Source organism: Myotis myotis, unplaced genomic scaffold (assembly GCF_014108235.1).
Source record: "Myotis myotis isolate mMyoMyo1 unplaced genomic scaffold, mMyoMyo1.p scaffold_m19_p_2, whole genome shotgun sequence".
Classification (NCBI taxonomy): domain Eukaryota; kingdom Metazoa; phylum Chordata; class Mammalia; order Chiroptera; family Vespertilionidae; genus Myotis; species Myotis myotis.
The window spans coordinates 157,865,616-157,880,532 of record NW_023416324.1 but is presented as its reverse complement, the minus strand read 5'-3'; the positions used below and the strand labels follow the sequence as shown (position 1 = coordinate 157,880,532).

General features: G+C 37.9%; 1 protein-coding gene across 1 annotated transcript in view; it reads right to left on the bottom strand.

Moving 5' to 3' along the window:
* STXBP5L (syntaxin binding protein 5 like) overlaps window positions 1–14,917 on the bottom strand; it is a 223,949-nt gene that overhangs the window by 114,533 nt on the left and 94,499 nt on the right. The window contains exons 13-15 of the mRNA XM_036351923.1: window positions 12,404–12,551; window positions 11,446–11,513; window positions 4,904–4,944 (exon numbers count right to left, since the gene is read on the bottom strand). Coding sequence (XP_036207816.1) covers window positions 4,904–4,944; window positions 11,446–11,513; window positions 12,404–12,551 — 257 coding nt within the window. The remainder of the gene's footprint in view (window positions 1–4,903; window positions 4,945–11,445; window positions 11,514–12,403; window positions 12,552–14,917) is intronic.

Sequence of the window (14,917 nt, the reverse complement as noted above, 5' to 3'; positions counted from 1 at the left end):
CTCAGGAGACCCTGAGCAAAGAACCCAGCTCAGTGATGGCGAACCTATGACACGCGTGTCAGAGGTGACACGTGAACTCATTTTTTTGGTTGATTTTTCTTTGTTAAATGGCATTTAAATATATAAAATAAATATCAAAAATATAAGTCTTTGTTTTACTATGGTTGCAAATATCAAAAATTTCTATATGTGACACGGCACCTGAGTTAAGTTAGGATTTTTCAAAATGCTGGCACGCCAAGCTCAAAAGGTTCGCCATCACTGAACAGCTAAACCATACCTAGATTCCTGACACACAGACTGTGAGATAATAAAAAGGTAATGTTTTCAGATGATAAATTGTGGCAATTTTATTACTCAGCAGTTGAAAACTAATACACACAATAACATAAACAATTATTCAAATGCAGTATAACCTTACTTCCTGTACTGGACAGTATTATACAAAATTGTCAAACTAAGTGATATTTCTTCAATGACATCCATGAAATTGGAGATTTGTTTTTAAAATTAACCAGAGACCCAGTGCACAAAATTCGCGCACTCAGGGTCCCTCAGCCTGGCCTGAACCCTCTCGCAGTCTGGGAGCCTTCTACAACACTCCTGTATTCCTTATTTCTAAAATAGTTACCTACATCTTGCTGGTTTCTCATCCTCAGACACTCCTATTCCTGACTATCAAAATCTTAACAATCTTCCAAAACTCATGTTAAAAGTTACTCCATCAAAATACCTTTCCTTGATCAACCTGGCTCAAATAAACCTCCCATTCTGTATAACAAATTGAGGTTGTACTACCTTTCAGGTTCTTATGTTGTCTGCCCTGTAGTTACATGTGTGCATTTATCTGTTGTAGTGATTACATTTTCTGAAAGGTATGTATGTTATAATAAAGTCTCAAATATCTTTCTTTATGTCCATGCCCATCAGTTGAGCAGAGTACCTTATTTCTTTTAAATTATGTACTTCTCAAATTAAAAAAAATTTTTTTACATTTACCAAGTAATTTATTTTTATTTTCACAGGACTTGGTAAACAAGAGGTAAAGAAAAGTGAAGACTCATATGTAATACTTTCAACAATAATTAAAAAGAAAAGTGAAGACTAGTGGGATAAAAACACTTTTCCAAACCACAGAGTTAGGAGGTGAAGGCTATTCCTTGAACAGAATTCATCTGACAAAGTTTGGTACATTTTCCAATGTAGTTTGCCTTTTATAAATATAACTAGAGGCCTGGTGCACAAAAATTTGTGCACTGGGGGGAAAAGGGGGTCCCCTCAGCCCAGCCTGCACCCATTCACAGTCCGGGACCCCTTGGGGGATGTCCACCTGTCAACTTAGGCCCACTCTCTAGGGGATCAGGTCTAAGCTTGCAGTCGGACATCCTTCTAGCAGCCAGGGAGCCCTTGGGGATGTCCAACTAAAGGCTTAGGCCCCCAAGGGATCAGGTCTAAACCGTTAGTTGGACATTCTTAATGCTGCCACGGAGGTGGGAGAGGCTCCTGGCACCATCACTGCGCTGGCCAGCCATGAGCCAGCTTCTGGCTGAGTGGCACTCCCATATGGAAGTGCACTGACCACCAGGGGGCAGCTCCTGCATTGAGCATCTGCCCCCTGGTGGCCAGTGCGCATCATAGCAACCGGTCATTCTGCCATTCAGTCAATGTGCATATTAGCCTTTTATTATTATTATATAGGATGTCCCTATTTCCCCCCTTTTGCCCCCTCTACCCAGCTCTTGTCCCCCACTTCTCTCTGGCCATCACCATACTGTTGTCTGTGTCCATGGGTTGTGCATATATTTTCTTTGGCTAATCCCTTCTTTAAATTCACTTCTTTAAATTTGTATTTTCAGATAAGTGCTTATAACTGCACTATTATATATTTTCTATTGTATCATTTAGAATTAAGATATTTTTAATTGAACCCTTGTAAATTTTAGCGCAATTTAATGTTATGCTAGAAGCAATTAGAAGATTTTTAATGTAATGCAGATATATTTCAATTAATATTTTATTAATTTTTAAATTTTTTAATATTTTAATTTGAAATAATCTCATACATCTAAGAAAACTATAAAATATTATATGTACCCTTCACCCAATTTCTTAGGTGTTAAAAATTTAAACATAACCATTATACAACTAACAGAATTTGGAATATATTTTTCTTATAATCTCTTTAATGTTACTTAATCCATTTACTTTGTTTTTGTTAATCTTCACCCAAGGTTATTTTTCCATTGAATTTTAGAGAGAGTGAAGGGAAAGGGAGAGACACATTGATTGGTTGCCTCCTGCACATGCTTTGATAGGGACTGGGGATCAAGCCAGCAACTGAGGTACATGCTCTTGACTGGAATCGAACCTGGGACCCTTCAGTCCACGGGCTAATGCTCTATCCACTGAGCAAAACAGGCTGCAGCTTAATTCATTTACTTTTAATCTATATGTGTCTTTATATTTAAAGTGGGTTTTGTTTTTGATTCACCCTCATAATTTGTCCTTTAATTGGTGCATTTATGCCACTGACTTTCAGAGTGCTTACTGATAGAGTTACTACCATATCAGGCGGCTTCTGGGTCTTCTGGGTCCCACCCTGCCTTGCCTTTTTTTCTTCTTTTTTTCTAAGACATTTCAATTTATTTAAAAGAAGCCAATATACAGGATATAAAGGGTATGATATTTACAACAGTACAGTAAATAGGTTGGTTTCCCGGTAGGATCAGTAGTCTTTCAGTGAGTATTAACCCCCTTTGTTCTTGATGCTCGACCCAGCTGGCAGACAAACAGCAACAGTGGGGTGGGATGGGATGGGACTGCAGGATAGAAAGTCTCCCTGAAGGGATTAAAAATCACATAGATGCTAAAATGTCCACGAAGGGGTCTTGTGGGTGAAGGGTGCCTCTGCCTCATTCCTTTGAGGGCTTGGCAGCAGGAATGCTGAGGGATTTGCCCCAAACTAACACACGGCCCACCCTGAGCCTGTAAATCTTCCACCCATGGAATATTCCCTTCCCGAGAGAATCAGCCCTAATCCCTCAGCCAGTGCCTGGAGGAGCCGCCCAGGCCGTGGGCACAGCCAGGACTGTGGACATTTCATGGCATTTCCACTCCCACTCCAGCTGCCTAACAACTCTGCACTGCTCCCCTCGCCCACCTACCCCGTCACCCCATCAGGACACTGTGCACAGGAGGGGACACTGGTTTTCCCATGCACATTGGGAACTGGCTGTTTCTGTTTTCTGGAGTAAAAAGGTTCCTGTGGGTCGGGTAAGGTCTTTGCTTGGCAAGAAGTTCTGTAACAGAGCCACTGACCACACCCACCTCCTCTGGGCATGGAGCAGCTCCGGCCCTCAGAGCTCATCTCTCCAGCAGAACTGAAGGGAAGACCGTGTGTACCCTTCTGTCCCTCACCCTTCACATGCCCAGAACCATCAGTGTCACACTTCCTAATTACTATCACTGTATTTCATTAGTTCCATACTGTTTTACTAACCCCTAATCTAAACAGATTGGTTCAAAAGGAGATCCTTCTATTTTTAAAGTAGCTGGGGCTTCTGGGGGAAGGCCTTGCCTTGCAGCCTGGACCCACTGATGAGCGGATCCCGGGCCCCAAGGCAAGACTTGCTGCAGGGGCTTCTGGGGGTGGGCCTTGCCTTGCAGCCAGGACCCGCTAATGGGCGGTTCCTGGGCCTCAAGGCAAGACTTCCTGCTGGGGGAGGGCCTAGCCTTGCAGCCCCGACCTGCTGATGGGTGGCTCCCAGGCCGCAAGGCAAGACCCGCTGCTGGGGCTTCTGGGGGCGGTCCCCACTGGAATGCCTGGCCAGTCTCGGTGAAGGGCTGAGGGCTGTTTTTAGGCTGCCCACACTCCCTTTAGGGTGGAGGTCCCCACTGGGGTGCCTGGTCGGTCTGGATGAGGGGCTGAAGGCTGTTTTCAGGCCGGCGGGTGACTGAAGCTCCCAACCTCTCCTTTTTTTCTTTTCTTTTTTTATTCTGGGATTTATTTACCTTCTATGGCTGTCACCTGAGCTGAGAGCCAGCGTTAGCTCTGAGGCCAGCTTCAGCTTGAGGCCTCAGCTGCTGAAAGCAGGTTATCTGGGCTTTGTTTAGCTTCTATAATTGCAACATTGTTGCATCCGGAGCTCAGAGCTAGGCGGCGGCAGGCAGGGAACCTTGGCTTCCTCCGTCACTGGAGCAAGCAAGCCTCCTGTTCGCTTCAGCTGCCTGGCTGCCGGCCGCCATCTTGGTTGGCAGTTAATTTGCATATCCGGCTGATTAGCCAATGGGAAGAGTTTGGGGGTATGGTCAATTTGCATCTTTCTCTTTTATTAGTGTAGACTAGAGGCCTGGTGCACGAAAATTTGTGCACTCGAGCGGGGGGTCCCTCAGCCCAGCCTGCACTCTCTAGCAGTCCATGAGCCTTCAGAGGATGTCCGATTGATGGCTTAGGCCCGCTTCCTGTGGAAAGTGGGCCTAAGCTGCAGTCTGGCCTCCCTCTGTGGGAGGTGATCAGCAGTCACCACCGCTCCCAATCGCAGTCCCCTCCCTCTGCCTACTGGCACCAGCCTTGGCTGGCCTGGCGCTGCCTACTCGCCAGGCCCGCCCCCCCCCCCCCACGCCTACCAGTTGTCTGCCCTTTAGTCGACTTGCATATTAGGCTTTTATTATATAGGATGGTTGGTAATAATGAGTGACTTCGGTCCTGTCTGTTTATATTATGGAAGTAATGCACAGTAGAGATACTCTGCTGGTAAACTGCCATAATACTATAGGAAATAAGTTTTTGTAACACAACTATGTAATTATGCTAAAAATGTATCTGAAATATTATTCAAATAATTAATGAGTACATATTAACCAAGTGCTTCCTGTTATAGAGGGAAAAAAACTTAAAACTTACTTGCAGAAGCATCCCAAAATTTTATTGATCCATCTGCATGACTAGATGAAAAATAAATTAGCATTAATTAAAGTATATTAAATAAAAATAATCATTTTTTTATTTAAAACTATAAAACTTGAGTTACTGTTAAAATTCAATTAAAAATACTGTTCCAATGAAAACTAGAGTACACTAAATCATTTATAAGCTCAAGAAAATGGTTTACATTTAAAACAATACATTAAAATTTAAACTGAAGAAAGAACAATACTTAGATTTTACTCTAAGAAGATTTTGTGTGTAATAAGAGAGCAATGAAAATGGATATATGGGAAAAAATATTTTTTAATATAAAATTGTTTACACTCAAAAAAAGATAGTTGGGGCAATTTTCATTATGTTGAAATAATTTTGAAATGAATATCATGGTGAAATTAAAGTTTCAAATTATAAAAATTAAATTCTTAAACCTAACTAGATTTTTATCATTATATGTTAATAATAGCAATTCTATAAAAGCTTACCAAGAAAATAAAATAGGATAAAATACTTTCCAACACATTTTATGAGGTCAGTTTTATCCTGATACCAAAACCAGGAAAAAATATTACAAGAAAATTACAAATTAATATTCCTCAAGCATGGGCATAAAAACTTTCAATAAAATATTAGCAAACCAAGTGAAGGAATAAATAAAAAGGATCATACATCATAACTAGGTAGGATTTTTCCTAGGAACTCAAAGCCAGTGAAACATTTAAAAAAATCATATTGTAATTCATGATACTAAAAGATTAAAAAAGAAAAGACACATGATCATCTCAATAAATGCAGAAAAAGCATTTGACAAAAATTACCGTTCATTCATGAAAACAAAGCACACACCCCTCAACAAACTAGAAACAGGAACTTCTTCAACCTGCTAAAGAGCACCTAGGAACAACCCTCAGATTCCTCCTATAAATGAAGTCATATGGTATCTGTCTTTCTCTGCCTGACTTATTTCACCTAAGATAATATTCTCCAGGTCCATCCATGTTGTTGCAAATGGCAAGATTTCATTCTTTTTTATGGCTGAGTAATATTCCATTGTATATATGTGCTACATCTTCTTTATTCATTCATCTGTTGATAGACACCCAGGTTGCTTCCATATCCTGGCTATTGTAAATAATGCTGCAATGAACACAGGGGTGCTATATATCTTTTCAAATTCTTTTCATTTTCTTTGGATAAATACCCAGAAGTGAAATTCCAGGACCATATGGTAATTCTAGCTTTAATTTTCTGAAGAATCTACATTCTGTTGTCCATATTAGCTCATTAATTTAAATTCCCACCAAAAAGTACACAAGGGTTCCCTTTTCTCAATATCTCAATATGAGGTGATATCTCATTGTAGCTTGGATTTACATTTATCTGATGATTAGTAATGCTGAGCATCTTTTCATGTGTCTGTTGGCCATCTATAAGTCCTCTCTAGAGAAATGTCTATTTAGATCCTCTGCCCATTTTTTTAAAATATATTTTATTGATTTTTTTAAATATATATTTTATTGATTTTTTACAGAGAGGGAAGGAGAGGAATAGAGAGTTAGAAACATCGATGAGAGAGAAACATCGATCAGCTGCCTCCTGCACACCCCGCACTGGGGATGTGCCCACAACCAAGGTACATGCCCTTGACTGGAATCGAACCCGGGACCCTTCAGTCCGCAGGCCGATGCTCTATCCACTGAGCCAAACCAGTGCTGGCAGTTTTTTTAAAATATATTTTATTGATTTTTTACAGAGAGGAAGGGAGAGAGATAGTTAGAAACATCGATGAGAGAGAAACATCAATCAGCTCCCTCCTGCACATCTCCTACTGGGGATGTGCCCGCAACCCAGGTACATGCCCTTGACCGGAATCGAACCTGGGACCTTTCAGTCCGCAGGCCGATGCTCTATCTACTGAGCCAAACTAGTTTCAGCATTGCTGGCATTTTTATTGATTTTTTTTACAGAGAGGAAGGGAGATGGATAGTTAGAAACATTGATGAGAGAGAAACATCGATCAGCTGCCTCCTGCAGACTCCCCACTGGGTATGTGCCCGCAACTAAGGTACATGCCCTTGACCAGAATCAAACCTGGGACCCTTAAGTCCACAGGCCGATGCTCTATCCACTGAGCCAAACCAGTCAGGGCTCTGCCCATTTTTTAATTTGATCTTTTAAATGTTGAATTCTATGCGTTCTTCACATACTTTTGATATTAACCCCTTATCAGACATAACATTTTTCATCCTTTTTTTCCTTTTTTCTTCTGACTCAATAATTTCATATTAGTTATTTTCTAGTTCATTGTTTCTTTCTTCTGATTAAGTCTGAAGTTGATCCCTTCTGGTAAATTTTTCAATTCAATTATTGTATTCTTGTGCTTCAGACTTTTTTTCATTCTTTTTATAGTTTCTCTTTGTTTATATTCCCATTTCACTCATGCCTTATTTTTTAAAATTTCAGTTAATTGTTTATCTGTGTTCTCTTATAGTGCACTGAGCTTTATAAAAATAATTATTTTTATAAAATTATTTGTCAGGTAATTTACATATCTCTATTATTTGTCAGGTAATTCATATATCTGTATTTCTTTTTGTTGTTGTTATTAATCCTTACCTGAGGATATTTTTCTATTGCTTTTAGATAAAGTGGAAGTGAGGGAGAGAGGGGAGAGAAGAGAAGGAGGGAGGGACACTGAAACATCAGTGTGAGAGAGACACATCAATTGGTTGCCTTCTGCATGTGCCCCAACTGGGGCCCGGGAATGAATCTACAACCCAGGTACTACCCTTGATCAGGAATCAAATCCAATGCCCTTCAGTGTCGGGGCTGATGCTCTAACCACTGAGAAACACTAGCCAGGACACAGATCTCTCTTTCTTGAGGGTCAGTTTCTGTGTTTATTTTATCCCTTGATTGGGCCACATCTCCCTTTTTCTTTGTGTGCCTGATTTCTTGTTGGGAATTTGTAGTTTGAAAATACAGCCTCCTCTTATGAACTGGCTTTGTACAGGAGAAGACCTTTTGAAGTTTGGTAGCAATTATCTCAGATAGAAACTGTAGTTTAACTTTAACCCTGCTGTTTGGCTTCTATACTTATTTGCTTTGTTTAACAATAGAAAAGTTACTTCGATTTTCTGAACTTATATATGCTATCCCAATCGATTGAATGCTCCGTTGTTGGTGGTTTGAATACCCCATTGATTGTGATCTTACTTGTTTAAGAAAGCACATTCTTCTGTACCTGGGAACCAGGACAGCACAATTATCCTAAATTGCCTCAGTGGCTACAGATAATGCGTTCCGGTTGACTCAGTGGTCCCAAGACCAGGACTGCACAGTTACTCTAAATTGCCTCAGTGGCTCCAGATAACGTGTTTCCGTTGACTCAGTGGTCCCAAGACCCATGGCTCCAGGCAATGTGTTTCCGTTGATTCAGTGATCTGGAGACCCAAAACTATAACTAACTTGCTCAATTCTGCTTCTGTAAACTGCTTTTTTGCAAACCAGGTTCCTCATTCCAAACCCTGAGATGTAATCTATTGATTTTTGTGATTTTTGCCTAAATAAATCTGGTGTTGGGGCTAGGTAATTACTACGAGATTTGAGAGAACAAAATGCCCCCATGTAGTCCTGGATTTGCAATAAATGTGACTCCTTAATTCGACTTCTTGAGGCATCCTTGTGTGATTCGCAGGGTACATTACAACACTTTTCCAATCAGCTTAGGTAGACATCTTTGGGACTCTCAAATCTTTAATGGGGATGGGTCTTCTATGGACTTGTGTTTATATTCCCAATTAGAGAAGTTTGCTGGTTTTCTTCAGGAGCTTGTAGTCTCATGCTCCCTCTATTGTCTATCTTCAGTATTGAAAGTTTGGGGGAGGGGGAGACTTCAACAAACACTGAGCTCTTTGCTCTTTGAAGCCCCCAGGGAACCAAATTCCATCAGTACTCAGACTCAGGTGAGACAGAAACTAATCTCTTGGGAAAACCCCTGAAAAGCAGGAATATTGCATATACATTCTACTTCTCTTTTTCCTTCTGATGAGAGAAGGTGCAAGCTGGGCTTTCCTCCTGAACACAAGCTGTGCCAGTTTTGTGGAGAAGCTGACATAGTTGAAATAAAATTAAATGGCTATTTTAACCCATTTCAATGTGGCTGAACTTGGCTTTGAGTTTGACTGGGCACTACAACTTTTTACTGGTTTCTCAAGTCTTCATAAAAACTTTTGGACCACATATTGTTGTTATGTCAGTGTCTCCATGGGGAAACAAGGTCTAGGGCTATCCTGATATCTTGCTGATGTCACTCTCCATAATTATTTTATAGAGTATTTTTTCAATTCCTTTTCTCTCAACCTGCCCATACTGTTATATTTGAAGTGAATGTATTGTAAATAGCATGAAGTTGGGTCATAATTTTTAATCCTCTCTGCCAATCTATGAATTTGAATTGGTATATTTAGAGCATTTAAACTTAAACTTAATCATGGGAAAGTTAGGACTTCAGTTTGTCTTTTTTTTTTCCCTCTCATGTTTTTTTCCTGCCTGCCTATGGGTTAACTGAATTATTTTAATCATCCATTTTGGTGTGTCAGTGTTTTTCAGTGTATCTGTTTGCACTGGTTTTTAATGGTTGCTTAAAGTATAACAACTTATCACAATCAACTGGTGTCATATTATCATTTTGAGAGGAATATAAAGCCCCCACCTTCCTTTACATTACTTTACCATCTCCTATTTATAATTGTCTTAAACATTTCCCCTATACATATGTAGAATTACATCAATGTAACTATAATATTTATTCAACCATGAAATGTAATTTTTAAAAGTCAAGAGAAAAAAAGCCTATTGTATTTACCCATATTTTTGCTTACTGTGTTTTTCCTTCCTTCTTGATATTCCAGAGTTCCTTCTTTTATCATTTGCTTTCTGCTTAAAGAACTTCCTGTAGCTACTTTTTTAGGGTAGGTCTGATGCTGACAAACTGTTTCCTTCTGAGAAACTGTTGATATTTCCTTCCTTCCTGAATGATAATTTGTTGGGTATAGCATTTTGGGTTGCCACTTTTTTTCTAGCAGCGTTTGAAATTTAGTTTTCCTTCTGGCCTCTACAGTTTCTGATGAGAAATTCACCATCATTCATAGGGTGACTACAGAATTTTGCCCTATAGTCATTTCTCTTGCTGTTTTCATATTTTTTTCTTAGTGTAATGTTCAGAGGTTTGACTATGATGTGATTTGTGGGTTTCTTGGGGTTCGTTCAGTTTCTGAAATCTATAGGCTCATGTCTTCTGCCAAATTTGGAAAGATTTCAGTAATCATTTCCTTATATACGTTTTTTAGTCCTGTTCTCTCCTTAGTCACTGGATTTCCACTGACACAAAAGTAGAGGACATGTGGCTCATTATTGCTTGGCAGTGGTGAAAATTTTGGCCTCCCACATGACTCCTGTAACCCCACAGATGATGGGTTTCATCACCAGCAAGCAGAGTTAAAAGTCCCAGATTCCTACTCAGCCTTAGTTCAGTGTCAGAAAAAGATACTCCCCTCAGGAGGAAGCTGAAGTACCTTTTTACAGCCTAATGAGGTTGAAAATCTAGGCTCCCAGATTTTCAACCTGAGTTGGGGTGACAATTAGCTGGAGTAGAGAGATTATTTTCTAAAAGTTTTCTGTATCAATAGGCTACCTCTTTGCTCATCCTTTGGCTAGAGAGAACTAGCTTTTGTTGGTGTTTGGTTTGTTTGTTTGTTTGTTTGTTTGTCTGTTTGTGACCACTGGCAGATCTAGGTTGCCAGCTTCTTCAGCTCCAATTCTGGAATATATAAGGCAAAAAGAAAACTCAGGAAACTTACCACCATGTCATTCCTTAGAATTTGGGAGCCTTGCCAGTCTGACTCTCCATCTTTTCGAGTCATACTATGTTTGTTTAATATATAATATTCAGGGTTTTCAGTTGTATTCAGTGGGAAGAATAGGGAAAAGTACATCTACTCTACTATCCCATAAGCAGAACACCTTATTATCTTTTAAATCTCATCTTTATCTGTTGCTATGTCTCTATTTTCATCCTGAATACTAGAGCTTTTAGTAGGCTGCTACAGAAAATGGTTACATTTCTGGTGTTATAAATTTTGAAGCATACTTTATATAACTGCCTGATGGGACTATAGAACAATGACTTGGTAAGAACTAAGAGATGTTTTTAAGGGCCTTTCTAAAGCTAATAATCTGATTTCCACAGGAATTCTTCCTTGACTAGTCTCTCATAATTTTTCTTTCTTTTACTTTCTCCTACCCTTACAATCTACACTTAATTATTTTTGTTGTATGTCTGTTTTCAGTGGTTTCATTCTATCTTCCACCAACATTATAATCTTTGGATAGCATTTGTGTCTTATATTTTTACTTTTACTTGAACAGTCAATCTGCCTAGAGCATAATTATGAGAAATTGTAAAAATTCAATGAAATATATTTAATAAATTGATAGATTTAAAATCACATCCCACTTACCCAGTAATAATAATTTCTGGATATGTCTGTGTCCCAAGGTTCCAAGCTCCTCCAGTGATTGGCCACTCCTAAACATATTATCCAGGAAAAATTTATGTTTACTTTGAAAATTTGAATAACTTATACATTTTAAGTGAAAATATTTTAAAATAAAATTTTATAAGCAAAATATTCCCTTATAAGTCAGTAGCTATAAAGTAATGGAGGATGATGTATGTAGCTATCTTTTAATTCTTTCACTCAAATGTATAATTCCATCACCTTTAAAAATATTGATTTTAACAAAGATTAAAAAGTCAAAGCATTTTCAATTATAAAAATATAGTGTTGTTACATTTGCCATATAATCTGTGTACTACCAAACTATTCTCATGCCATTTAACACGGAATACAATGTAAAATGTGCCCTCCTTGAGTTTTCCACCCCAAAAAACCTGTACAAATAATATAAAACATAATAGGTGGTCTACTACAATTGTAAGTATTTGAATCCTGTAGATGAAATTCCAGAAAGTTATTTAACAAATGACTTTTGATAATTATGTCTTGTTAATCATGATTGATAAAAAATGATTAAGTAGGAAAAGTAGACTTAAATTTCTTAAAACATAATCCTTCACCCAAAATAACTAAAAGTTACATCTTATAATCCAAATCTGTTCCTTTAAATATATACTTTATATATATATATATATATGTATTAGATAAGTATATATATAATAGATAAGTATATAGATATGTATATATAAAATATAAGTTTATATTTCTGTAGGTTTAAAGCTATGTAGCATTTAGGAAATTTGAATTCCAGAGGTTATGTCTTTTATTGATTCCAGCTTGTAATCTCAAGAGAATTTTCAAGTCTTTTTATGGAAATTCCAAAAATAATATAACAAAAAAAAATGTGATCACATGATATATGAATTCAAGATAATTTATTTTTAGTTGTTACTTTTACCTTATTACTGTATCCTTGTTTTTTATGCTTGACTCCTATAGCGTAGAGTACTAGTATCAAATCTGGTGGGCAATCAGCAAAGTACGCTGTACACGTAACTGGTGACTCGTGTATGTCCATGGGATACGGATTTTCAAAGATTGGAAAGCTAATAGGTAAACACAATATATTAAGTTCATTTTGCAATGATAAAAAGTAAAATAACTTTTATAAAACACCCTAAATATTCTATATTTTAATTATGTATTTCACTTATTTTTTAAGCATCATAAAACAAGAATCATATGAATAAGAATGATTTTTAAGTACTTACCTATAAAATGAAATATAAATATTGGTAGAATTTTACTTGAATAATGAATTTTCTTGCCATAATTCAAAAATCCCACAGTAATATTACTTTTATCTATTTATGTAACATACTTAAAAGTATTAAAATATATTCTTAGTAAGTTTGACATGTTTTTCAAGGGAGGTAATATATAAGTGAGTTTTTTGTTTTTGTATTTTTTGCAGGAGTAATTGAAAGATGTGCATGATTAGAGCATGTGTAAGATAATTTCCTATGCAAACTAGAGAACATAGTGAGAATGCAGACTAATGGATTCAGCAAATTTGATATCCTCAGCCTACTATAATTTTAAGAGGCATATAAGTACAGGACCAAATTAATAATTCTTATAGCCACAATATATTGTACAGCTCTTATGTACCAGATGTACCAGGCACTGTAGTAGAAGGAACCAAATATTATTCTACATTCCATCTGTTCCAGGTTTGTGTAATCATGTTACTTCTGATATAATGTGTGCTTGGGGGGCTATTAAAATAATTTCCCCGCCCTAGTTGGTTTGGCTCAATGGATAGAGAGCATTAGCCTGCGAGTGAAGGGTCCCAGGTTCGATTCCAGTCAAGGGCACATGCCCAGATTGTGGGCTCAATCCCCAGTAGGGGGTGTGCAGGAGGCAGCCAATCAATGATTCTCTCTCATCATTGATCTTTCTATCTCTCTCTTCCTTCCTCTCTGAAATCAATAAAAATACATTTAAAAAATAAAAATAATTTCCTCCCCTCACTGTTAGGAACTTAATAAATAACTTAGTCCAATATTCAGAGAGAATATGGTGTGTGTGTGTGTGTGTGTGTGTGTGTGTGTGTACGTGCTACAGATAGTTTTCCAGATAGGAATAACAGTATATGCAAAATCAGGTGGGAAGAACCAAGCTGTGCTTAAAAAATGGCAAGTAGGTTAAACTGCATGGATCCCCTCTTTCAGAGTAGAAATTATCAATATTTCTTAGATGGAAGAACTGGAAGTAAAATAAATGGATCACCTTAAAGATCAGATCTACAACTTGGCATCTGATAATAGCAACTGGTTACAATGATAGACTCCTAACAAGGTGAACAATACTGTAAAAAATGTTTGGGGGAAAATATTTTAGTATATTGATAAAGAGCATAGAAAAAGATATTTAAGAAAGAAATAATAACTAAATGTGTATTATAGGCATTTAGATGTAAAAGTGTACATTGGGTGCTGTAGAAATGTAAACAAAGCTACAAATCCAAGAAACCAAGAAAAGAAAAAAAATTGTAAGCCCTAATGTTTGCTTTTATGTAGAAGATTAAATATGGGGGTGGAGGGAAGGAAGGAAGGAGAGCCCAGAAGTTCCAATGAAGATGGCAGAGAAGATAGAGGCTGCACTCATTTCCTCCCATTACCACATCAAATAATAACTAAATTATAGAACAACCAACCTGAATTACCATCTGAAGACTAGTTGGACAGAAGTCATATAAGATATACAGAAGATGACACATAGAGACTGATAGAAGGTGAGGAGACACAAAATGAACCAGCCCTGCTCCTACATGTAGCAATTGAGGATCCAGAGGGATATCTCCCCTGAGGAGTGAGGAGTTTCAGCCCCACACCAGGCTACCCAGCCTGGAACACCAGTGCCAGGAAGAGGAGCTCACATAAAATCTGGCAGTGAACATTAGCCAGGCTCCCACCCCCCATAAGTACCCATCAATAGATGAGTGGGTAACCCAAGTACCCATCCATAGGTGAGTGGGTAAAGAAGTTGTGGTATATATACAATGAAATATTATTTGGCCGTAAAAAAAGAATGTGACAGGATAGGTGGATCTAGAAGTTATTATGCTAAGTGAAATTAGTCATACAGAGAAAGACAAATACCATATGACTGCTCTTATAAGTGAAATCTAAAGGAAAAAAACAAACAAACAAAAAAAAACAGAAACAGATTCCTAGATACAGAGAACAAAATTTTGGTTGACAGATGGAAAGGGGTTCAGGGGAAGGGTTAAAACAGTGAGGGGATTTAGTACAAACTGGTAGTATAAAATAGTGATAAGGGTGTAAAAGTACAGTATAGGAAATATAGTTATTAATATTGTAATAACCATGTATGGTGCTAATGGGTACTGGAAATATCGAGGGGGATCATTTTGTAAAGTATATGATTGTCTAATCACTATGCTGTA